Below are 26,229 nucleotides of genomic sequence, written 5' to 3' on the forward strand. Positions count from 1 at the left end.
ATTCCCTAATTAAAAATTATTTTTAAAGCTATAATCACTGCACACTAAAATATTTCATTTGTTAAACTGCAAACTATTTTTGAAAAATTCCTTTTGGGACTTCCCTGGTGGTACAGTGGATAGAAGTCCACCTGCCATGCAAGGGACATGGTTTCCATCCCTGGTCCAGGAAGATTCCACGTGCCACGGAGCCACAAGAGTCCAGGAGCAACAACAACTGAAGCCCATGTGCCTACAGCCGGTGCTCCAAAACAAGAGAAATCACTGCAGTGAGAAGTCTGTGCACCTCAACAAAGAGTATTCCCCACTCACCGCAAGTGGAGAAAGCCCACGCACAGCAAGGAAAACCGGGACAACAAAGAATAAATAAATTTTTTTTTTTTAATGACTTTTTCTCAGGAGTCAGTCAGTCAATGACTATTCAAATAGAATGGTCCAATGGAAAGAGGATATACTTAAAGAGATCTGGATTCTAATCTTGGCTCTACTCCAACTAGTTTTGTGACCTTGAAAAGTCACTTAATTGCCTTGAGCCTGTTTCTTCTTCCACAAAACAGATACCTCAGAATTGTTATGGGGATTAAAGAGGAAAGACATGCAAAAATCTGTCAAAGAGTAGTTGCTCAAAAAATATCTTCATTCTTTCAGATCCCTTCTACCCTCAAATCTGTGTTTTACTTTTTTGTTACTTCTAGTGACTAATACAGTTCCTAACCCAATAAATGTTTATTGATTTGACTTGAATCAAACCATTACATGGTATTTATAACCAAATAAGAGGGCTTCCCAAGTGGTGCAGTGATAAAGAATCCACCTGCCAATTTCGGAGATGCAAGAGACATGGGTTCGATCCCCGGGTAGGGAAGATCCTCGAGTAGGAAATGGTAACCCCTCCAGTATTCTTGCCTGGAAAATCCCATGGACAGAGGAGCCTGGTGTCTACAGTCCATGGGGTCGCAAAGAGTCAGACACGACTGGGCACACATGTATACACATAATTGATTAAGAGATTTTAAATACTGTCTTCTATCCAGTAGCTCATTAATAACAATGACAATTATGTCACTCATGGTTGTCCATTAGGATGACAAAATAGAACATATTTCCTTGTCGTGAAGGAACAAGTTTCCCTGAATTAGGTTAAGATATCTATGGTTCTCAAGGTATCACTACCACAAAAGGTACAATATAGAATAGGAAAGGCACATAAAATATGGAAAACATACTCAAATCTCAATTTTTATTTGATGTTCACTGTATAAAACATGTGAGTACAATTTTCTAAAGTTTCCTCTTTTAACACACACACAGAAGCACTGTTTTTTCCCTCAATTGTAAGTGTTTAATAAATGTTGGTTGAAACAACATTAAATTGTGGAATAATTAAGTTAGGCTTTGCAAATATTAAAGTCTTTTCAGATTAAAGCTCAGTAACATTAGTGACAATTATGAATAAAATTGAAAGCAGATGTCAGACATGAGAGCACCTAAAAAATACCTGATTCATATCATATGAGTAACACTAGACCAATTAACATACATACTTAAAATATTGAGATGCATTTGTTATAATTGATCCCTTTTTGTATTAATTAACTTCCTGGAAGCTTTAGAAGTTAATGCTATAGGCTGAAAAAATTACTTTATCATTATGTCCCAATGTTACAAATCTAAATTAAAGTACACCCTAGAACACTTCTAAAACCAGTCCTAACTAATTTTTTGAGATATAACAGCTCTGCTGCTCCCCACAGCCTTTATTCTGCCTTTTCCAAATCCCCATTAAGAGCTCTGTTGCACTGACTACCAGTGTTCTTATCTGACATTCAAATGAACAGACCCCTATCTGCAGCCATTATTAAGCTAGTAGGCCATCTCCATGGTGATTTAAGGACAGGAGGATGGGGAGCGAAGTCGCTCCATTTCACAAGCCCCTGTTGCTTATTTCCTGTCTTACTGTTACCGGGGACAGAAGCTCCGAACCTGTCTGGGTGAAGGTTCCTGTTTCCCTGCCCTGTTCCACTGAGAGATTTATGCCTTAAAAACTGGCTCTAACGATTCCTCTGTTGGAGGAAGCCTCCATCAGTTCGCGGGTTTCCCATTAACAACAGTTGAGTGTTACTGCCCTCTTGTGGTGGATAGATGCCCGCTCTTTGCATTTCAGCAGAGAGCCATTGTGCACAGATTGAGTAATTCTTCCTTGGTAAAGGTTATAGTAAATTATTTGAATATATCTGATTTAAAAAAAATTGTTGGCTCAACCTCTGAATCTGTTTATGAACCTATTAATTCAGAAACTTTTTTTTTAGATTCCAACTTAATCAAACTTTTAATTATATAGCAAATTCATTCTGCTGAAAACATTGGATCATTTTAAGATATTTCTAATTAAAATTCCATTTTATGAACCTCTGCTTTAACATTAGATTAAGTTAAAAGCTTTGGGAATGACAGACAATTAGAAAGATGTGTGAAGCAAAAAAGAATGAAGTTCTTAAGCTTCAAGTTCAAAGTTAATGTGAAGCTGCTCCTTTCAACTAACAACTAACCCAAGATCAGTGAGTAGTATTTCTTTTTTTTTTTTAATTTTTCACTTATTTACTTATTTTTTGGCTGTGCTGGGTCTTTGCTGCTGCTTGGGCTTTTCTCTAGTTGCAGTGAGCTGAGGCTACTCTCTAGCTGGGCACGCAGGTTTCTCATTGCAGTGGCTTCTCTTGTTGCAGAGCAGTCTCAATAGTTGTGGTGCATGGGCTTAGCTACTCCCTGGCGTGTGTAATTTTCCCAGATCAGCGATTGAACCCATGTCTTCTACATTGGCAGGTGGACTCTATACCACTGAGCCACCAGGGAAGCTCTAAGCAGTATTTATTGAATGCTCTTCTCTTCATCATTAGTTCTCTTAATTTTAGTTCTTTTATTTCTACTGTTTGACATACCCTCTACCACCTCTTAACATTACTGCCACATACAATGAGCTGAAGGTCCATGCAACATCATACTTAAAAGGGTATATGTGTGTTAGTTTCTATCAGTTTTTGTGTAGGTAGGAGAATTCTTATTTTCCATGACAGTCAGGGACTTAATATGTCACTAATTTACTGTGGTCCTGAAGGTACTGCAGAGTGCCGCTTCTAGTTTATTGGGTAAGAGTTTGTGTTAAATGAGGAGGTAAAACCAAATTTTTTCCTGAGTTATCAAACCTTGGGTAGAAGTTTGTTCCAGGCCAAACTGAGTTCTTGCAAATATATTAGTCTTATTCCAGTTGAAGCATAATTTCTATACAGTATCACATTGTATTGACTTTTTTTCATGATGTAGTTATAAATCAAATTATGTATGAACTGAAATAAATGCAATTTATCTTTACAAAAATTCATACTTCTGTGCAGTGGCTTCCAAAATCTTTGACTATGTACCTCTGTAAGTTAACAAATGTAAAAGGTTGAGAGAATGTCTCAGAAAGTGAAACAAAGAAGATGGAAAAGAGGAGAGAAACTATAGGGATTTTGGAGGCTGAGTCTAGGATTTCCCATGTCTGAATGATGGGAGTTCCAAAGAAGGAACACAGAAAAGGGAGGGCAGGGCCTCCTCTAACCCCTAGGTCGTTTTTGTGTGAATGGATGAATGCACGCTCTGAGCACTCAGCTTGGTGAACAGAAAAAAGTGTGTGAAGAAGGAGATGCCCCTCTTCCAAGCAGACATAAGTGTAAGCTGAAGCACACAGTTTCATGAATGGAACCCCAGTTAGATCTCAGCGCCCCAGCCCCTCAGCAGGGTGCATCTGTGCAGTGCACAAACTGCACAGCCATGTGCAGCGACCTTACTGTCAGGGAGGAAATCATTAGGAGGTAGGGACCTGCGTTTCACAACTGAAAAGGCCCAGGGAGTGTTCAGATCAATGGACGAAAATAGACCTGCATGGATAAGAAAGTGTGGTGTACATACACAATGGAATATTACTGAGCTACAATAAAGAACTCATTTGAGTCAGTTCTAATGAGGTGGATGAAACTGGAGCCTATTATACAGAGTGAATAAGTCAAAAAGAGAAACACCAATATAGTGTATTAACGCATATGTATGGAATTTGGAAAGATGGTAACAACGATCCTATCTATATGCCAGACAGTAAAAGAAACACAGATGTAAAGAACAGGCTTTTGGACTATGTGGGAGAAGGCAAGGGTGGGATGACTTGAGAGAAGAGAATTGAAACATATATATTACCATATGTAAAGTAGATGACCAGTGCAAGTTCAATGCGTGAAGCAGGGCATTCAAAGCCAGTGTTCTGGGATGACCCAGAGGGATGGGATGGGGAGTAAGGTGGGAGCGGGGTTCAGGATGGGGAGACACATGTGCACCCATGGATGATTCATGTCAATGCATGGCAAAAACCACCACAATATTGTAAAGAAATTATCCTCCAATTTAAATAAATATAATAATTTCTAAAAAGATATATCATTTTGAAGTTTCACAGTCAAGGGAATAAAGCAGTGATTCTATAGTTTCTGGAGAGAAACAAAATAAGTCACATGTGCAGAATCAGAAAGGCTTCAGACTTCAACAGCAAGCCTGGAAATTTCCAAATTTCTACTGACAATGGGGCCATTTCCTCAAGAAGTTAGCCAGAGTTCCCATCTTCGAAAGTGTTAGCTGCTCAGTCGTGTCCAGCTCTTTGCAACCCCAGGGACTACACACGGCTCCTCTGTCCATGGAATTCCTAAGTCAAGAATACTGGAGTGGGTTGCCACTCCCTTCTCCTGGGGAACCTCCTGATCCAGGGTTCGAACGCAGGTGTCCTGAATTGCAGGCAGATTCTTTACTGTCTGAGCCACCAGGGAAGCCCCCTGTTTTCCTTAAACGACCGCTTAAAAGCAGCAAGAACTGTAACACCTGGGAATGCAGAGGTGCCTGTGAATCAGCGACCAGCCATGAAGCAACACAGAAGCCATTCTGGATAGGAATTCTAATCTTCACTCATACCACTCTTGGTCCACATTAACTCATGTTAACTGTTATGTGAACCTCGTGTCTAGCATTCCCAAACTTCTGGGAGTATCTCTCCTTCCTAAGCCAGAACATCTCTCTCTCTCTCATCCACCCACTGCTTCCTGCTTCCACTGTGCTACATGCTTCTGCTGCCACAGATAACCTGAGGAGTGTGGGCTGTCTTCCTCTGGGTGGCCTTTTTCTATTTCTTGTCCTAGGAATCTGGTTCCAGGCCTCTCTTCTCTACTATATATGTCCCAGAAGTCCAGAAACCCTTTGTCTGGAGGGTACAAAGAGAATGGGGGAGAGGGAGACAAGGCTTAGTGAGGGATTTCTACAGAGCCATTTCCCCAATCAACAATTAGTTTTAAATCTTTTTTTTTTTTTTTTAGAAAGAATAAGTTCATTGTTTACTGTTCCATTCACATAAACAGCCTCAGGTGACTGGTGGGATAACACACCTACATGGAGGAATGTGTGCTTGTGCATGTATATTTATGGCATGTGAGATCTTAGTTCCCTGACCAGTGATGAAACCCATGCCCCCTGCATTGGGAGAGCAGAGTCTTAACCACCTGCTGATGCTCCTCCTTCCAAAAAGTCTATATCACTAGTCTGTAAAGACTCATGCTCTATTGTTTTATTTGGTTCTTCATGGAAACTAAAGATCACAGCTGCCTTTTTGCTTAACAAACTTAGCTTCTAGCCTTACTGCAGGCCCCATTTGCTTTTTTTTTTTTTTAAAGAATTTTGAATATGGAGTCAGTAAGTGGGAGATAGAGGTGCTTCTGAATTGTCATGTGCAAGGCACAGACAGTCACTATGGGGATTGCAATAGATTATAGACAATGCCCTTCCTTTTAGAAGACTATAATCAGAACCTTTTTCCCCTAAAAATTGAATTTTGGGGGCTTTGGGGCTTCCAAGTGGCTCAGTGATAAAGAATCTACATGCCAACGCAGGAACTGTGGGTTCAGTCCCTGAGTTGGAAAGATCCCCTGGAGTAGGAAATGGCAATCCACTCCAGTGTTCTTGCCTGGAAAATTCCATGAACAGAGGAACCTGGCGGGCTACAGCCCATGGGGTTGCAAATAGTCTGACACGACTGAGCACACATGCACTGCACCCTGAGCCACTTTATTCTAATAAAAATCTCTGGGTTGCAACTGTATTTTGTTGCTGTTGGTATAGATTTAGACTATAATTAAGTGGAAATTTACCTTCAATGTATTCAACAATGAGCTCTAAATTAACTTCCAGTCCCATAGCAGTTGGATCAAAGTCACAAATATTTTCGACTAACTGTTGGTTTACATACTGTAAACAAAGAACAAAAATCATGGAATCATCAAGTGGAAGTAGAGTGCCTGATTCCTCAGTTTACAGAGTTACATTTATACACACTTTGAAACAGGCAAAATCAATCTATGGTGTTAGACATCAGGATTCTGGTTACCCTTGGGGTGTGAGAGAGAGAGAGTGAGTGAGTGTGTGTGTGTGTGTGTGTGTGTGTGTGTGTAGGAGGCTGGTGATGGGGGAGGGTAAAAAGGAAGGCTTTGGGGATGCCACTCATGTTCTGTTTCTTGTTCTAGGTGCCTCTTACATTCATTGTGTAAAAATTCTTGCCCTTTGTGAATCAAGGATTTGTGCAATTAAGATTTGTGTATCTAAGCTCGTGTAGGTTATTCTTCAATAAAGAGGTTTTTTTTTTAAATGAAACTTACCAGTTTACAGCGATCCCAACTTTCTAAGTCACTTGATTGCAATTTTGGATGAAAGAACACGATAATCGCTTTCAGGATGTCTTGTACTAATTTTATGTTGGCTTTCAGATCCTGGGACTGGCTGTCTGGTGGGGCTTCATCCTCTGCCAGAGGGTCATAATCATACAGTAACAGTGACACAAAGTCTGAGGATGTAAGTAGCCCGAGGCACTCCTGTAACTCCCGTAACATGACTCTGAAGAAGAGAATGCCTGCCCGCTGGACTTCTCCCACATTTTCAATCTCTAGAACAACAGAAAGACATTCCACATGGCTGTTCAGAACACATATTACTTTTTCACGGGATTCTGAACGTAATATAGCAAACCTTTGTTTTCTTTTTAGGAAAAAAAGACTATATCCTATAGCGTTAAACAATCTTAGTTTCTCTAGTCATGAAATCAAAAGGCAAAAATGGAACCCTGTGGGGTTCACAGGTAGAGGCTTTGAGAGAAGGTAAAACCTTTATTTGGAGCTGGACCTTGGTTTGAAACCTACTTTCACCCTTATTAGTTCAGTTGTCTCTCTGAGCCTCCTTTTCATTTTCTGTGAGAAGAGTTGATCCCTACTTTCCCATTGAGCTGTGGAAATTAACAGGAGATGGTATATGGAAAAGTGCTTAGTCCCAGGTCTTACACATAGTGGATGCTCAAAAGATATGAATTTTCCTTTCTTTTTCCTTTTTATCCCACACTGTGTAACGGTTAGAAGTGTTTCAGCTTTATCCAACAGTGTTACTCTACTAATTCTATTTATTCCAATCTTGGTAGTGAAAGGTTTCCATGCTTTCTTCTTCCCTCCCTTCTGCCTACACTGATTTTGTGGTAAGAGTAGCTGGGTGGAGGTGGAATCGCAAAAACTGGGGTCTGTTCTTGGCTCTGCAGTAGCTTGCTCTTAGACCTTTACTTTGACAGGCCTTAGCTCCTTTCTCTGCAAAATGAGATGTTCCTGTGAGTTAATGCTGTGAGGGCTTCCCAAGTGGCCCAGTGCTAAAGAATCCACTTGCCTTTCAGGAGCCACAGGTTCCCTGGGTTGGGAAGATCCCCTGGAGGAGGAAATGGCGACCCACTCCAGTGTTCTTGCCAGCACAATTCCATGGACAGAGCGGGTTGGGGTCACAAAAGAGTCAGACACAACTGAGCGCGCAAGCATGTGGTGGAAAGAGCACCCAAACTGGGGAGCAAATCCAGCCTTCACCGCTGGTTAACTGTGCGGTTTGGTCAAGCAGTTTTGTTTCTCTGAACCCTACTTCCCTTGACTGTAAAATGAGATACCATTAACCTCCTAGAGTTATGGTAAGGACTAATTGAAATACCATATTTAAAGTGCTTGACACGTGAGCTACTTCTATACTGCCTTTATGAGTCCTTCAGTTCTAAAACCATGACTCCAGGCAAGAAAATGTGATTCCTTACCCTTTGCTCTAACATATAGGCCAGACTAATCAGTCCAAGATTGCATGAAGGAAATCCTTCCATGTGGAAAGGAAATCCTTCCATGTATTTTGCAACAATTCATTTTAGAAAATGTATCCTTCTTTGTATTGTCTGATTTCCCCTACACTTATTAAATCTATGAATTCAGACAGTTGCCGCATTCACAATACCTAGGATGTAGTTTTTCTTTATTTCTCCAGATAATTCGCCCAGTATTTCACTGCAGGCAAGCTGGATCACCTTCAGCATTTTCTGTAGGTCTTTAAACTCTCGATACAGCAACATCTTCCTCTTGCCAATGTTAACATCGAGAACTCCCAAAGCTTCTCCTGTTCTCTCACGAAGTGGAACTACGATGTGGTTTTCTCCACAGACAGAGGCCAAAACAACTTCTGAGCTATCTGTGCACTTAAAGAGGAAATCTCTGAAACCAAAACCAAATAAACATAAGGAGGGTATAAAATAAAAACCTGTTCACAACATTCCGCCCAAACACACTGAATCACCTTCTCTTGTATACTGGAGCCACACCAACCCTTTTGCTATTTCATCTGCCTGACACATTCCAGCCCTTAAGTTCTCATGACTCAGCTCCCTCAGCTCCTCACACAGAAGCCCTCCCTGACCCCTGTGATCTAAAGTAACTGCACCAGACTCGGACTCCATCCAGTTCAGTTCAGTCGCTCAGTCATGTCCAATTCTTTGCGACCCCATGGACCGCAGCACGCCAGACTTCCCTGTCCATCACCAACTCCCAGAGTTGACTCAAACTCATGTCCATTGAGTCGATGATGCCATCCAACCATCTCATCCTCTGTCGTCCCCTTCTCTTCCTGCCTTCAATCTTTCCCAGCATCAGGGTTTTTTCAAATGAGTCAGCTCTTCACATCAGGTGGCCAAAGTATTGGAGTTTCAGCCTCAACATCAGTCCTTCCAATGAACACTAAAGACTGATTTCCTTTAGGATTGACTGGTTTGATCTCCTTGCAGTCCAAGGGACTCTCAAGAGTCTTTTCCAACACCACCGTTCAAAAGCATCAATTCTTCAGTGCTCAACTTTCTTTATAGTCCAACTCTCACCTCCATACATGACCACTGGAAAAACCATAGCCTTGACTAGACGGACCTTTGTTGGCAAAGTAATGTCTCTGCTTTTTAATACCCTGTCTAGGTTGGTCATAGCTTTTCTTCCAAGGAGCAAACGTCTTTTAATTTCATTTCTGCAGTCACTATCTGCAGTGATTTTGGAGCCCTCAAAAATAGTCTGCCACTGCTTCCCCATCATTTTGCCATGAATTGATGGGACCAGATGCCATGATCTTAGTGTTCTGAATGTTGAGCTTTAAGCCAACTTTTCCACTTTCCTCTTTCACTTTATTTTTTTTTTATTTATTTTTATTAGTTGGAGGCTAATTACCCTCTTTCACTTTAATCAAGAGGCTCTTTAGTCTTCTTCGCTTTCTGCCATAATGGTAGTGTCATCTGCATATCTGAGGTTATTGATATTTCTCCTGGCAATCTTGACTCCAGCTTGTGCTTCATCCAGCCCAGCGTGTCTCATGATGTACTCTGCATATAAGTTAAATAAGCAGGGTGACAATATACAGCCTTGACGTACCCCTTTTCCTATTTGGAACCAGTCTGTTGTTCCATGTCCATCCACTTTGCCTTATTTTTAAATTTTTATTTATTTGGCTGTGCCTGGTTTTAGTTGCAGCATGCAGGATCTAGTTCCCTGACCAGGGAACGAACCTGGGCCCCCTGCATTGAGAGCGCTGAGTCTTAGCCACTGGATCTTCAAGGAAGTCCAATTCTGCCTGATTGTCTTTACTATAGACTTGTCCTTCACTGAGGGTATTCATTTTTTGTTTACTTATTGTCCAGTAAGTCTTGGTTGAATGCCCAAAGAAGGATGAATGTGTTAGGTCAGGTTCACTAGAAGCAGAGCCTGAGAAAGGGATGCTCTGTGCGAATTAGTCACTGAGGGAGTGCTTTCGGGAGAAACCTGTGAAGGTCTGAGGCAAACAGGATGGTGAAGCAGGAGATGCTAAGGAATTTCCTTGGTGGTCCAGTGGCTAAGACTGCACTCCCAATGCAGGGGGCCTGGTTCAAGCCCCCGTCACAGAACTAGATCCTGCCTGACAGTGACTAAGAGTTTGCATGCCACAACTAAGACCAGGTGCAGCCAAATAAATAAATATTTTTAAAAGTGTGATTTCAGGTGAAGTTAATCCTCAACCTGATCCCAAAAGGAGCTTTGGAAGGCAAATTGCACCCACACTCTGCCCCACCTTGAAGCAGGGGAGAGGTCTTTTGTCATTCATTAGAGTTCTAAGCAGAAACAGATACATCTTGACTTAACAGTTGAGTTACCACTGACTATCTGTGAGTCACTACAGAATGCTAAGAATAGCCAGCTGTCTCCCACCATTAGTAGCTAAAAATACAGACTCATGGATGTAGAAATGAGTCAAGCAGAGTTCCTCACAGACCATAACATAGTTCGTGTTTTCTATAAATATTACTCATTAAGAGGCTGCCCAGAAGGCTCAATGGTAAAGAATCTGACTACCAATACAGAAGATGCAGACAAGCTTTCGAACCCTAGATTGGAAAGATCACCTGGAGAAGGGAATGGCTACCCACTCCAATGGAGAATCCCATAGACAGAGTAGCCTGGTAGGCTAGAGTCCATAGGGCCGCAAAACAGCACCTATTTCAGTGAGGGACCTGAGGTTTTCACAGAAATGTAGCAGCTCCTTCTTTCCCTTGGGAAGTATAAACACCTCCTTTTATCTCTTTCCACCTTTCCCCATCTACATGATATTGAGATGTCATTCCTTTTAGGTATCTGTAAAAACGCTGTTGCTTAGCACAGCCTCAGAAAAAAACACATTTAGGGAATTTCCTAGTGATTCAGTGGCTAGGACTCTGTGCTTCCACTGCAACGGGCATGGGTTCAATCTCTGGTTGGGAAACTAAGATCCTTCATGCTGTGGGTATGGCCAAAAAAGCACATTTATAGTTCATAACACCAATCCTGTCATGATAGAAAGGTTATGCCCTTGTTTTGCTGTTCCTACCCCTTGCTGCAGCTGAGCCATGTCTTCATGATAGTCATAGTAGTGAGGCATCATGCTAAGCTTCCTTGGTCAACAGAGTTCCTCAAAAGGCACCTGCTCTAAGTTATAAACAGGAATCCAAGGTTGTAAGTCTGGGTGTTAGAAGGACTCTTGTAAAACTCTTAACCAGCACAAGGAATAACTATATGGAAAGGAGCTTAAAACTGAGTGAACATTCTGATATGAGGCCAAACTGAAACTGAATTAACATAGGTACTTAAATGTCAAATTGCCTACTAGCCTGAGATAGGTTACTACCCATTCAACTATGCTGACCCTCTAAGAAGCAGTGTATTCTAGTTAAGCAGGTGTATTCTAGTTAAGATCTGTTTTTGCAGTAGTTTAATAGCATTCTTTGCATTTCACACATGAGAGGCATTTAAGGTCATCTAGAACTGGGTACTTATTAAAGGCAACATTCTCTGCCTCCTCCCCATCTTTGCCCCAGCCTGTCTTCTTTAAGTTCAAAAAAAAAAAAAAAAAAAGCCCACAGGCTAGCTAACATTAAGAGGATGAGCTCTGATTAGTGATGTGGGTATATCTTTCATAACCATGGTGGGTTTTTGTTAATTCCATGTTAATAAGAAAATTATAAAAAATAAAACACTAAATTGAAATATGTTTTAAAAAGAACTTAAGGGGGAAAGGACCCAGGCAGACAAAGGTCTGCAGTAATTTTCCTTTAAAGCCCAATCAGAATGAAAGCCATTATATTCATAAGCAGCAGAAGCTGGCAGTCAAACAGAACAGGCAGTGAGGTATGTCCCATACCTGAAAATGCATGTCTTCCTAAAGACGACAGGGGGATTCTTGTGGATTTCTGTTAGACCCTGCAGCCCTGTGACCATCATATTTCGTAAAACATAGTCTGAATCCTTGAAAAGAGGTAGAAATTTCATTACAGAGAGGAGTGATTAAACTTCATGCACTCGTTGAGACTTTTGGGGACAAATAAATAGAAAAAAATTAGAAAAGCTTAGGCAATATAAAATGTTTTTCAAGTTATAGGTCAAGATCAATATAATTTTGAGCCACAATGATGCCAAACACTTGGAAGGCTTCTAGGTTTGGGCCTCAGAAATTTTTTTCCCTAGACTAATTCATCCTATTGGTCATCCCAACCAGTTTCATGGCTTATGTTTTGTTTTGGGTTGTTTTGGTAAAATATACACAGCATAATATTATTATTTTTGCCATTCATAAGAGTGCAATTCAGTGGGATTAAAGACATTCACAATGTTGTGTAACCGGTCAAATGGTTTTAAATATAATTTACTTACCAGCCTGGATTTCCCCCAAACACTAAGCTCATATATCCAACTGCCTATTTAATATCTCCACTTAGATATCTAATAGACATTTCAAACTACAGTTTAAAAAATGTTTTTCAATTTAGTAGGTGAGAAATTATCTTTTACTTAAATTTGTATTTCATTATGAGAACAACTGAACATTTTTCCTATGTTTATTGACCATTTGCATGAGGCTTTTTTAAAAATAAAATTGTCTTTTGCTGATTTTTCTTTTGGATTTTCAAAAATTCCACTAATTTTTATATAGCACTGTTATTTTCTGCCAGATATATGGCAATTAATTGTGTTTATAACTTTGATGCAAGAAAGTTTTACATTTTTTTGTTATCAATGTATCAACTTCACTTTAATCACTTCAACCTTTGAGACTCAGCCATTCTTCCCCAGACTACGGTTGTAAACTCCCCCCATCCTTCATTTTCTTAGCTATTCTCATGCATTTATTCTTCCTCCATATGAAGATTAAATCTTTTAGCCAATTTAAAAAAATATGCTAGAATTTTTCTTACAATTTTGTTAAACTTAAAAATAACTATGGTAAAAAATTAGATTTTTTATTTTTATTTTTTTTAGATTTTTTAAAAAGTTATATTTATGGTGAGCTGCTTTTACTCTTAGCCTAAAGGTGGTGATGGTAGTCAGTCACTCAGTCATGTCTGACTCTCTGCAACCCCGTAGACTGTAGCCCACCAGTCTCCTCTGTCCATGGGATTATCCAGGCAAGAATCCTAGAGTGGCTTGCTATTTCCTTCTCCAGGGACTCTTCCTGACCCAGGGATCAAACCAGCTTCTCCTGCTTGACAGGGAGATTCTTTACCACTGAGCCACCTGGGAAGCCCAAAGAGGTAAGGAGAGGAAGCAATTACCAGAACCTGGAAAAGACAGCCAAGTAGAGAGGACCATGTGACTAAAAGTACAGTGGTCTTTTTTCTTTTTAATTCCCAACTTTTATTTTTGGCCTCCCCATTCTCTAAGTATCAAATTACTTTCTTCTTGAATCAAAGACTGTATACTGAATTTGTTTAAAACACAGCTGAGTGCTGTCTTCCTCTAATAGGTAAATGTTTTTAACAGTAAATTTGAAATGTGTGTGCTCCAAAGAAGAAGGATAAAGAAAAAGAACAGATTATTATCTCTTATTTCCCATTAACATAAGATTAACATAAGATTTCATATATTGAGGGCATGGAGCCCTCTTCAAGCAAACATTCTGAGCAGGACTATTGTTCAAAAATGTTAAAAAAGAGAATGTATTAGCAGTTTTCATAACCCACAGAGATCACTGGACTTCTTGTCTCTTGAACGGAGACCTGGGGGCCGGGAACTCTTCTTGCCACACCGAGCCCCCTGCATGGCCCTTCATTCTATTCGAACAGTGGCCTTTTGTTGAAGAACACAGCTAACCCAAAGCAACCTAGAGAGGAAGAGCCAAAAGCATAAATACCCCAACCTCACTCTCCTTCTGCCTGCCAGTCTCCTACTGGTGCCTTTCACTGGACAAACCCAAGCCAACTTCAGAAGCTACCTTCTCTGAGTTGGGCTCAACAAAGTACGTAGAGATGGCAGTGATGCTGGGTGTGATGTTGTAGAGCCAGCCGATGCCAGTGATCACAATATGAAGGATGTGCTCCCGGCTGTGGACGTAGTGATAGGCAGTACTAAAGACATTGGCAACACCCTGTAGAGACAGAAATTTAAATTGCCTTTTCTTTTAAAAATAGCGAAATAATTAGTAATGCATCAATTGGATTATCTTTTTTTAAATTTTATTTTTGCTTATTTGGTGGCATCAAATCTTAATAGTTGCGCACATGGGCTCTTCGTTGTGGTGTGGGGGCTTATTTGCCCCCTGGCATGTGTGATCTTAGTTCCCTGACCAGGGATCAAACCTGCATCCCCTGCCCTGGAAGGCAGATTCTTAATCACTGTACCATTCGAGAGAGTCCCCTGAATTATCTTTTTAATTAATGATCATCTGTTGTTACTGTTGTTGTTGTTTAATCGCTCAGTTGTGTCCGACTCTGTAACACCATGGGCTGTAGCCCACCAGACTCCTCTGTCCATGGGATTTTCCAGGCAAGAATACTGGAGTGGGATGCCATTTTCTCCTCCAGGAGATCTTCCAGACCCATTGATCAAACCTACAACTCTTGTATTGGCAGGCAGATTGTCTATCACTGAGCCACCAGGGAAGCTCGATAATCATCTACTTCCGAAAAATTATTCATTGGTTCTCAAAAGACATTGCAAAAGTGTTCTCAAAAGTGTTCTCACAGGTTCCACTATGAAAAAATGAGACCAAAAGAGTAAACAGAGGTCTACCGGAAAATCCGTCTAACTTATTGTGTTTCCTGATAATCACCCAGTGAAATCAGTGGTATATACTACCAGAAAGCAGTGTCATAAGAACAAGGTAAACTTTGAAATGAGGAAAAACAGAAAGTTTAAAAGCCAAGAACCAATGCCAGTCTTGGACAGATGGGTAAGAACTGCCCCAATCTGATGCAAGATTAATGTCTGTGTGTTTACGTGGCTACTGTCATCAGATCAGCTGTGCAGGTATGCTGGGTTCCCAGGCCTGCAGTATCCTAGATTACACAGTTTTCTTTGACATATAAAGAGAGCCTGTTCCACAGGGAAAGGATCAGAAACCCTTAGAACCCATCCGTGGTCTTGTTGTCAAGAAACCCTAGGATGGGACTTCCCTGGTGGTCCAGTGGTTGAGACTTCACCTTCCAACGCAGAGGGTATGGGGTCGATCCTCATTGAGGAGCAAATATTTCACATGCCTCTTGGCCAAGGAACCAAAGCATAGGAAGCAGTGTTATAGTACATTGAATAAAGACTTTAAAAAATGGTCACATCAAGGAAAACTCTAGGAGGAACCACAAATTCTTCAAAAATATCTGCATTTTATACTATGACCCAAGGCATCAAAGGGTAACTCAAAAGCCTTTACCTCCAAGGGCTAGGAGGTCAATTTAGAATTCACTTTGACATGTTCTCTGAAAAGACCATATATAGTTCACCTAATGATAATTTGGAGTATAGTTCACCATACTCTTCACTTTGGATCTTAATATCTTCACATCATCCTTATGTCAGAAGAGAATGAAACTTATTATTAAAAAGATGTCCAGGGGAAAATATTCTACCACTTCCTCAGTTGTACATCCAGTAAATGAGAGGGAGAAAAATTTAAATAATGGTAAATAAACATCAAGAGCATCCAGGGGAACAAATGATAGCAACTTCCTAATTGCTGCTACAGTCCAATGCCTCCATAGGGTTTTCAATCTTCCTTCACTGAAATTTTTATCCATAAAATTAAATTAAAAAATTTTTTTTTCTTTTTGGCTGCACTATGTGGCATGTGGGATTTTAGTTCCCCATCCAGGGACTAAACCCATGCTCCCTGCTATGGAAGTGTGGAGTCTTAACCACTGGACCACCAAGAAAGTCCTAAAATTAAATTTAAATGTTTGTACAAATTGTCTAGTTATTTTATAATCTTAAAAGTGCTTTCCAGGGACTTCCCTAATGGTCCAGGGGCTAAGACTGTGCACTCCCCATGCACGGGGCCTGGGTTTGATCTTTGGTCAGGGAACTAGATCCCGTGTACCACAACTAAAGATCCTACATGCTGCAACTAAGACCTGGCACAGCCAAATAAATAATAAAATAAATAAATATATATATTTTTAAAAGTGCCTTTCCTTTTTTTAGTTTCTTTTGTTTAATTTTATTTTCATTTAGCAGATAGTGTAAGATACTTAAACACCATCTTCAAACAAGGGACCTAATTTCAAAAACCTATTTTATTTATTTAGTTAGTTATCTTAATACTTATTCATTTATCTGACTGCCTCGGGTCTTAGTTGCTGCCCAAGGGATCTTCATTGATGTCATGCGGGATCTTTGGTTGTGGCCTGTGGCTCCCAGGCTTAGTTGTGCCTCAGCAAGTGGGATCTTAGTTCCCCAATCAGATATCAAACCCATGACCCCTGCATTGGCAGGCAGGTTCTTTACCACTGGACCACCAGGGAAGTCCCCCTCGAACCTATTTTAATATTTGTGGATTCCTGGGTGACTCAGTGGTAAAGAATCCTCCTGCCAAAGCAGGAGACACAAGCTCAATCCCTGGGTCAGGAAGAGCCTCTGGAGGAAGAAATGGCAACCCACTCCAGTATTATTCTTGCCTGGAAAGCCCATGGACGGAGGAACCTTGTGGGCTACATTCCATGGGGTTGCAGAGAGTGGAACACGACTGAGCAACTGGGCAGTCTTGAAATAAAACTCCACTGATAACCCAGAATAAAACCACATGTTAACCTTGATATAAAGATTTTTATTTTTATTTATTTTTGCTGTTGTTCAACAGTAAGCATCATGGACTTTATTTTCTATTAAGTTTAAGCTAATATAATATTTTAAAGAAGAAATACTGGATAATCACCAGTTTTACCAAAGAAGCCACAGCATTACAGGTCATGAAAAAGTGCCACTCCCTTTTTGAGATCTAATTTGAAAACATGAATATTTGAGAAACATTTAGGCTTTTCCTTCATTCTTCATTCTCAAAAATTATAACACTAAAATCAAGAACTATGGTAAGGCATATCATATTTAGCACCATTTGTGTAAAGAGCAAAGGATTTCTAGGTACCACTATAAATAAAACATAAATATGTCTCTTCTAAAAGTTCATTCCTACTTTTTGGGTTTTAGTTAGTAGTCTAATAGCTGGATTTCAGTTCTATAGCAGAAAATGCTGTTCCTACAATTAATACCATGGGACACATATTAACAAGCTTCCCAGACAATCTGAGGCATAGATATGCAACTGCGTCTGAGTCCCTCCATGTGTAATAGGGAACCTCTTCAAAGACTGACAAATGTATGATGACACCATTTATATACATAGCTTTACTCTCATCTGGTTTCAGGTTTTACTTTTTCAAAAAGTATAGGAGAGGCTATCCTACCATTGATCTTGAAGAACTTTTCTATGTCGTACCTGATAGAATCTGATCTCATGGGGTAGGAAGATGTTAATTTTCTGGGGATCTCTTAGAGTGTCAATAGCCAAGACCCCAAATATCCTCATATATGCGTCCTGAAGGGGCAGAGCCAGGAATGACCCACTGTGATCGCTCTTCTTGCGGGAATGGTTCCAGAAGTAGATGTTCCCATGGTGCTGAACTTGGGGGACGTGTATTGGCTTCCCTTCATCCACTACTGTAAAGCTGAGGAACAGGAATATGAGAAAAGGAGAAAGGCACAGAAGAGGGCTTTAGATTAAACCATTCAGGACACTAGATCAATCCATCCATAATCATTAGTATTATATGTCAGAGAAGTGGACTCAGATAAAATTACCAGTTTGGAGAGTCTGACTTGAGAGAAATATTTTTTAAAATAAGCTTAATACAATCTATAGATTCAATGCAATCCCTATCAAGCTACCAATGGTATTTTCACAGAACTAGAACAAATAATTTCACAATTTGTACAGAAATACAAAAAACCTCGAATAGCCAAAGTAATCTTGAGAACGAAGAATGGAACTGGAGGAATCAACCTGCCTGACTTCAGACTCTACTACAAAGCCACAGTCATCAAGACAGTATGGTACTGGCACAAAGACAGAAATATAGATCAATGGAACAGAATTGAAAGCCCAGAGACAAATCCACGAACCTATGGACACCTTATCTTTGACAAAGGAGGCAAGGATATACAATGGAAAAAAGACAACCTCTTTAACAAGTGGTGCTGGGAAAACTGGTCAACCACTTGTAAAAGAATGAAACTAGAACACTTTCTAACACCATACACAAAAATAAACTCAAAATGGATTAAAGATCTAAATGTAAGACCAGAAACTATAAAACTCCTAGAGGAGAACATAGGCAAAACACTCTCCGACATGAATCACAACAGGATCCTCTATGACCCACCTCCCAGAATATTGGAAATAAAAGCAAAAATAAACAAATGGGACCTAATGAAACTTAAAAGCTTTTGCACAACAAAGGAAACTATAAGCCAGGTGAAAAGACAGCCCTCAGATTGGGAGAAAATAATAGCAAATGAAGGAACAGACAAAGGATTAATCTCAAAAATATACAAGCAACTCCTGAAGCTCAATTCCAGAAAAATAAATGACCCAATCAAAAAATGGGCCAAAGAATTAAACAGACATTTCTCAAAGAAGACATACAGATGGCTAACAAACACATGAAAAGATGCTCAACATCATTCATTATCAGAGAAATGCAAATCAAAACCACAATGAGGTACCATTACACACCAGTCAGGATGACTGCTATCCAAAAGTCTACAAGCAATAAATGCTGGAGAGGGTGTGGAGAAAAGGGAACCCTCTTACACTGCTGGTGGGAATGCAAACTAGTACAGCCACTATGGAGAACAGTGTGGAGATTTCTTAAAAAACTGGAGATAGAACTGCCATATGACCCAGCAATTCCACTTCTGGGCATACACAACGAGGAAACCAGATCTGAAAGAGATTCGTGCACCCCAATGTTCATCGCAGCACTGTTTATAATAGCCAGGACATGGAAGCAACCTAGATGCCCATCAGCAGACGAATGGATAAGGAAGCTGTGGTACATGTACACCATGGAATATTACTCAGCCGTTGAAAAGAATTCATTTGAATCAGTTCTAATGAGATGGATGAAACTGGAGCCCATTATACAGAATGAAGTAAGCCAGAAAGATAAAGAACATTACAGCATACTAACACATATATATATGGAATTTAGAAAGATGGCAATAATAACCCTATATGCAAAAAAGAAAAAGAGACACAGAAGTACAGAACAGACTTTTGGACTCTGTGGGAGAAGGTGAGGGTGGGATGTTTTGAAAGAACAGCATGTATATTATCTATAGTGAAACAGATCACCAGCTCAGGCTGGATGCATGAGACAAGTGCTCGGGCCTGGTGGGCTGGGAAGACCCAGAGGAATCGGGTGGAGAGGGAGGTGGGAGGGGGGATCGGGATGGGGAATACATGTAACTCCATGGCTGATTCATGTCAATGTATGACAAAACCCACTGCAATGTTGTGAGGTAATTAGCCTGCAACTAATAAAAATAAATGAAAATAAAATAAAATAAAATAAGATTAATAGTGTGTATATCGAACAACAAGAAAGACTGTACAGAAAAAAATGAGGATAGATGAGCCAGATACAGTCAGATTAGGGGGACACAATGGAAAGGGCTAGAAATTAAGAGTGATTATGTTGTTATAATGGCTGTAATACAAATCCAGCTGCATTTGATTTGGCAGTATAAGTGTTATTGGGGAAAGATTGCTACAAAGAGATATAATGTCAATAAAAGTTGATATAGAGTTCTTACACTATGACAGGCAAAAAAAAAAAGCTTAGATCATAACAGAGAAACATATGTAAACAAAATGTTATTGTTTAGTTGCTAAGTCATGTCCTACTCTTTTGCAACCCCATAGAGGGTAGCCTACTAGGCTCCTCTGTCCATAGGATTTCCCAGGCAAGAATGCTGGAGTGGGTTGCCATTTCCTTCCCCAGGGGATCCTCCTGACCCAAGAATGGAAACCAAGTCTCCTGCATTGGCAGGCAGATTCTTTACCACTGGGCTACCAGGGAAGGCCATTTAAACAGGATGTGGAGACATAATTTGATTTTATTTTGGGGGGCTCCAAAATCACTGCAGATGGTGACTGCAGTCATGAAATAAAAAGACACTTACTCCTTGGAAGAAAAGTTATGACTAACCTAGACAGCATATTAAAAAAGCAGAGACATTACTTCACCAACAAATGTCTGTCTAGTCAAGGCTATGGTTTTTCCAGTAGTCATGTATGGAGGTGAGAGTTGGACTATAAAGAAAGTTGAGCACTGAAGAATTGATGCTTTTGAACAGTGGTGTTGGAAAAGACTCTTGAGAGTCCCTTGGACTGCAAGGAGATCCATCCAGCCCATCCTAAAGGAAATCAATCTTTAGTGTTCATTGGATGCACTGATGTTGAAGCTGAAACTCTAATACTTTGGCCACCTGATGAGAAGAACTGACTCATTTGAAAAGACCCTGATGCTGGCAAAGATTGAAGGTGGGAGGAGAAGGGGACGACAGAGGATGAGATGGTTGGATGGCATCACCAACTCAATGGACATGAGTTTGAGTCAACTCTGGGAGCTGGTGATGGACAGGGAGGCCTGGTATGCTGCAGTCCATGGGGTCGCAAAGAGTTGGACACGACTGAGACATTATTATGGAGACATAATTTACGGAGCTGGTACAAATAATTGAACTGATACTGTGAAGCGAAGTCCCTACATGAAAACCAATGTCCAAGAGCAAGCTCTAGAAAAAATCAGGTGAAATCACCCAAGACTGGAAACCTATCACCTCCTGCTTGAGAAACTTTGGTGACCTGAGGCATTTCTCTCTTGGGCAGCTAAATAGGAAGGATTTCAGGGCTACTTACTTCACAAAAGGAATTTTTTTTAAAAAGAAAGGTGAAACCAATGTCTTTGGAAATTCTTACCTGATCCCCTTCATGTCCCTGTAGAGCACTCTTTTCAGAACAAACGGAGCATCGTCTAAAGTACAAGCTACATTTCTCAATAGAACGTTCCCTCTATCAGGCAGAAGTAGGTTTTCTTCTAAGAGGGAAATGTGAGCACTGATCTTCTTATTTCCATGGGCTTCAGCATCCTGTGGCAAAATGTTTCTCATCATTTATTTGCCAATTGCTATTCTGTTTGGCAATTTCCCAATTGCCAAAGAGCTGTTCTCTTAATCATGTCTCCCTTCATTAGCCAATCTGACCCCAATAATTTCATTTCCCTGAATAAATGATGCAGATATTACCGTAAATAGACAGTGGGGGAAAAGGCTGACACCACAGCTGTTTCTGAAACCTGAGTTTTAGTGAGTAGAATAGATTTACTTTATGCCAACCAGACCAGTTCTACTAAAAAAAAAAAAAAATCTGTCAAGTCTACTTATATTTAGAGGTTTAAAACTTGGATCCCTTTGAACCATACTCATGTTGTATGGGCTTCATTTAGAAGTGCTTATTTTAGAGAGCTCAGGCAAGAAAGATGACTCATATTTCTTGACCATCCACTATGATGTGAATATGGGAAAATGTTCTCAAGAAATTCTTAGCATAGTTTGGCTGTGACATTTGACTTACATCATTGCAGGAAAGGATTACTTAGGGCTCCAGATTGCAGACTATATGCAACTACTATTTCTTTTTCTTTTCAACTGTACTGCACAGCATGTGGGATCCTAGTTCCCTGATCAGGGATCAAACCCATGCCCCTTGGAGTAGAAGCACAGAGTACTAACCAATCGATCTCCAGGGAAGTCCCACAACTACTATGTCTAGTTAAAATAACTGAAAATTCTATGTACCTAAACTATTATAACAATATTATGTGTTAACACATATGCCAAATATGGGTATAAATTGGGAACATGAGAGACACTTTCTCTGATATTTGTCTCCTCTTCCTATAAATTTGGGCTTGTTCTTTGTGCTTTTCTTTTCCCTTCTTGATTCCTCCTTTTCTACACAGAAAATCAATAGACTAATAAAAATGTAGTAGTAAGATGTCTCTATGGGTATGGCAGATTTCAGAAGCAAGTTGGAACAATAACTCTTTTGCTTTTTGGCTGAGTACCCTGCAGTGGAAATGCAGTGTCTTAATCACTGCACTGCCAGGGAAATTCCAATATCTCTTTTTCTTGATTGGTCTACTGTTCCCGTTCCCATCATTTCCAATTATTGATATATTGGAAAATTAAGCCATTCAGGGGATGATTCCCATAATTATGTGTTGCTATTTAGCTGAGATGAATGACATAGTTTCCCTGGATCAATGGAAGCTGTGATACTTGTATAAGACAGCCATGCTGTTCCTGCCTGGGAAAAGCAGTAAGCTGGACATGTCTGAGGAAGGCAGCAGAGCTGTGGGTGGGACAGGATTCTGCAATAGTCTCAGCTTATTTCTAGGCAGTGCTATGAACTATTGTGTCACGTTGGATTCTACTTTATAATGACTTTAAGATTTTTAAAATTCCTTTTATTTTTATTTTTAATTGGATGGTAATTGCTTTACAATGTTGCATTGGTTTCTGCTGTACAACAACATAAACCAGCCATAAGTATACACATGTATCCCCTCTGTCCGAATCCTCCCTCCCACCACCCCCCAAATAGTTCCTTTTAAAACTGACTCCCAAAACAGCATGCAAGGGAAATATAGCTTAAACTGCTTGTACATCTCCTTACTGTTTTTTTTTTTTTTTTAATGTCAGTTTATTGTCTGTTATAGGTTTCTTTGACTCTTGGCACAAATGAAATTAGAAATTCCAAGACACAATTCTGTTTCTTATACCTTTCCTCTCTGCTTCTACCTTGCCAATCTGCAATCATTCCAGTTGCATCTTTACTAGGTTCGGGATCATTGTAAAACATTGGAATGAGTAAAATATCTATAACAGAGATTTCTCAAGAACATTTTGTGTGTTCCTCCTTTGCAACCATTGAACATCACCACCTGGGAGGAAATGTTTTTCTCTTAAATGTCATTTTAGAAAGCACACCTGGGTGAGGGCCTTAAAGGTCTCGGTGTACACTGGTTCCAAGGACACACCACTTGTCTCTGCAGCATGCTGGATTTGGTGCAGCCACTTTTGTCTGGCACAATTCCTCAGACTCTCAACATGGCTTCTTTCTAAAGAGTTCATCAGAAACTCCACAACGCTTTCCAGAACTTCTTCTTCATTGCCCCTGAGTTCAGAGACAACCAATTCTATGTATTTCTGAAACTGTTTGGAAGACAACCTCACTTCATGCCCAGGGTGTAGCTTTGGAAATTGAACATGCAGTTTAGCTAAAAGACAGAAACATAAAGCCAAAAACTAGTCAAAAGTTCATTCACCTGTGGGGGAAATTTGCATTCTGACAACAAATCGAAGCCTCTAACAACTGCTTCTCATGGTAAATCGGGTATATCAATGGCATCTCCAATGAATGTCCAGTAGAACATCTTACAGTGACTTCCTATGCTGAACTCAAGATGATTCCTATATCATCTATTTTTTTAAAGTCAATTGATTTATTTTTAATTGGAGGATAGTTGCTTTACAGTACTGTGTTGGTTTCTGCCATGCAGCAACATGAATCAGCCATAGGTACACACATGTCCCCTCCCTCCTGAAACTCCCTCCCACCTCCCAGCCCATCACATCCCTCTGGGTTGTCACAGAGCACTGGATCTGAGCTCCCTGCGTCATACAGCAAATTCCCACTGGCTATATATCTTACATATGGTAATGTATATTGTTTCATTTTAATTCTACCTCTCAGCCAGGTGAAACCTTATAACATCATCCTCAGGTCCCTTAAATTCTAGCATTCATCGTGTCCAACTACTTTGTTTTACCCATGAGGACACATGGCTCTACAGAAGTTCGGTAACTTGTTCATGGTCATGTGATCACTTCAGTTCAGTTCAGTCGCTCAGTCGTGTCCAACTCTTTGCGACCCTATGAATCGCAGCACACCAGGCCTCCCTGTCCATCACCAACTCCCGGAGTCCACCCAAACCTATGTCCATTGAGTCGATGATGCCATCCAGCCATCTCATCCTCTGTCGTCCCCTTCTCCTCCTGCCCTCAATCTTTCCCAGCATCAGGGTCTTTTCCAATGAGTCAGCTCTTCGCATCACGTGGCCAAAGTATTGGAGTTTCAGCTTCAATATCAGTCCTTCTAATGAACACCCAGGACTGATCTTTAGGATGGACTGGTTGGATCTATTAGCAGTCCAAGGGACTCTCAAGAGTCTTCTCCAACACCACAGTTCAAAAGCATCAATTCTTTGGCACTCAGCTTTCTTTATAGTCCGACTCTCACATTCATATATGACCACTGGAAAAACCATAGCCTTGACTAGACGAAGCTTTGTTGGCAAAGTAATGTCTCTGCTTTTTAATATGCTGTCTACGTTGGTCATAACTTTCCTTCCAAGGAGTAAGCGTCTTTTAATTTCATGGCTGCAGTCACCATCTGCAGTGATTTTGGAGCGCAGAAAAATAAAGTCAGCCACTGTTTCCACTGTTTCCCATCTTCTGCCATGAAGTGATGGGACCGGATGCCATGATCTTAGTAGTCTGAACGTTGATCTTTAAGCCAACTTTTTCACTCTCCTCTTTCACTTTCATCAAGAGGCTCTTTAGTTCTTCTTCGCTTTCTGCCATAAGGGTGGTGTCATCTGCACGTCTGAGGTTATTATTTCTCCCGGCGATCTTACTTAGTAAAAGATAAAATATCAGAACCCAGCTCTCCTGACCATCGTGTAATATCGTTTCTTCCATGGACCATGGTTCTGTGTTATGAAGTTTTCCCATCTTGTAAGTGGAAACCACCTCATTAGACATAATTAATGACGAACACCTGACAGTTGATCAACTTAGGTAACTTTAAAGATCAACCAATACAATGATTTTTGAAAGGGCTGAAGAACTTTACTAACCCTTATCATTTTTTCTCTCATGCACCATATACTTTAAGAATTTGAAAACTGTTATGCCAAAGTCATCAGATAAATCCTTAAACCCAGTGAAGAGCAAAATCATTTATCTTGGGATCTAAGCAAATGAAGGAGAGAACTTATTATATGAGAATTTTAGTAGCTTTTGATTGAGAAGAATTCATCAGAAGAGGAAAAATATAGGAGAAGAGAAAGTCATTAAGGAGAATACAAAGTTAAGTAAATTTAGGGGAAACTTGCAAGTCATTCAGACTTGAGAAGTGAATCAGACCTTGTAGAGGCAGAAAGATAAAATGAGAAGGGAAAATAAGCAGGACTGTGAAGTGGGTTTGGATTGTTTTATGGGTATGTGTAGCTAGGTACACAGAAGGAATCTAACTATGTAGAGTTAAGATCTTGGACAAAGCACTCTACAACAGTTTCACTCCTGATTGCTCTGACATTTTCTACATTCTCACCAGCAATGCACAAGGGTTCAAATTTCTTCATACCCTTGCCAACACTGTTTTTTCCATTTTAAAAATTACAGTCAAACTGCATAAGAAAAAAAAGCAAAAATAAATTAATGGGGCTATATCAAACTAAAAACCTTCTGCACAGCAAAAGTAACAACAAAATGAAAAGGCCACCTACAGTATGGGAGAAAATATTTGCAAATCATATATCTGATAAGGAGTTAATATCCAAAATATACAGGGAACTCATAGAACTCAATAGCAAGAAAAAAATCGGATTGAAAAATGGGCAGAGGAACTGAACAGACACATTTCCAAAGAAGACATGCAAATGACCAGAGGCACATGAAAAGGTGCTCAAACATTATTAATGAGTGCACCAACTTTCATTACAAGAAAAGCTCTAGGATTCTAAAATACAGGGTGATGATTATAGTTAACAACACCGTATTATATACTTGAAAGTTTCTAAGAGAGTAGATCTTAAATGTCCTTACCACAAAAAAGACATGGTAATTAAGTGAGGTGATGGAGGTATTAACTAAGCTGTGGTAATCATTT

The 26,229-nt window shown here is 40.1% G+C and overlaps 1 protein-coding gene across 1 annotated transcript in view; it reads right to left on the bottom strand.

Annotated features, from left to right (window-relative positions):
* The window catches only part of EFCAB5 (EF-hand calcium binding domain 5), a 90,652-nt gene that overhangs the window by 1,442 nt on the left and 62,981 nt on the right, over nucleotides 1-26,229 (bottom strand). Inside the window, exons 15-22 of the mRNA XM_065910931.1 lie at nucleotides 23,265-23,554; nucleotides 21,193-21,362; nucleotides 17,647-17,875; nucleotides 14,155-14,307; nucleotides 12,088-12,191; nucleotides 8,365-8,618; nucleotides 6,720-7,003; nucleotides 6,216-6,312 (exon numbers count right to left, since the gene is read on the bottom strand). Of these exons, the coding sequence (XP_065767003.1) occupies nucleotides 6,216-6,312; nucleotides 6,720-7,003; nucleotides 8,365-8,618; nucleotides 12,088-12,191; nucleotides 14,155-14,307; nucleotides 17,647-17,875; nucleotides 21,193-21,362; nucleotides 23,265-23,554 (1,581 nt within the window). The remainder of the gene's footprint in view (nucleotides 1-6,215; nucleotides 6,313-6,719; nucleotides 7,004-8,364; nucleotides 8,619-12,087; nucleotides 12,192-14,154; nucleotides 14,308-17,646; nucleotides 17,876-21,192; nucleotides 21,363-23,264; nucleotides 23,555-26,229) is intronic.

Source organism: Muntiacus reevesi, chromosome 18 (genome assembly GCF_963930625.1).
Source record: "Muntiacus reevesi chromosome 18, mMunRee1.1, whole genome shotgun sequence".
NCBI classification, from domain to species: domain Eukaryota; kingdom Metazoa; phylum Chordata; class Mammalia; order Artiodactyla; family Cervidae; genus Muntiacus; species Muntiacus reevesi.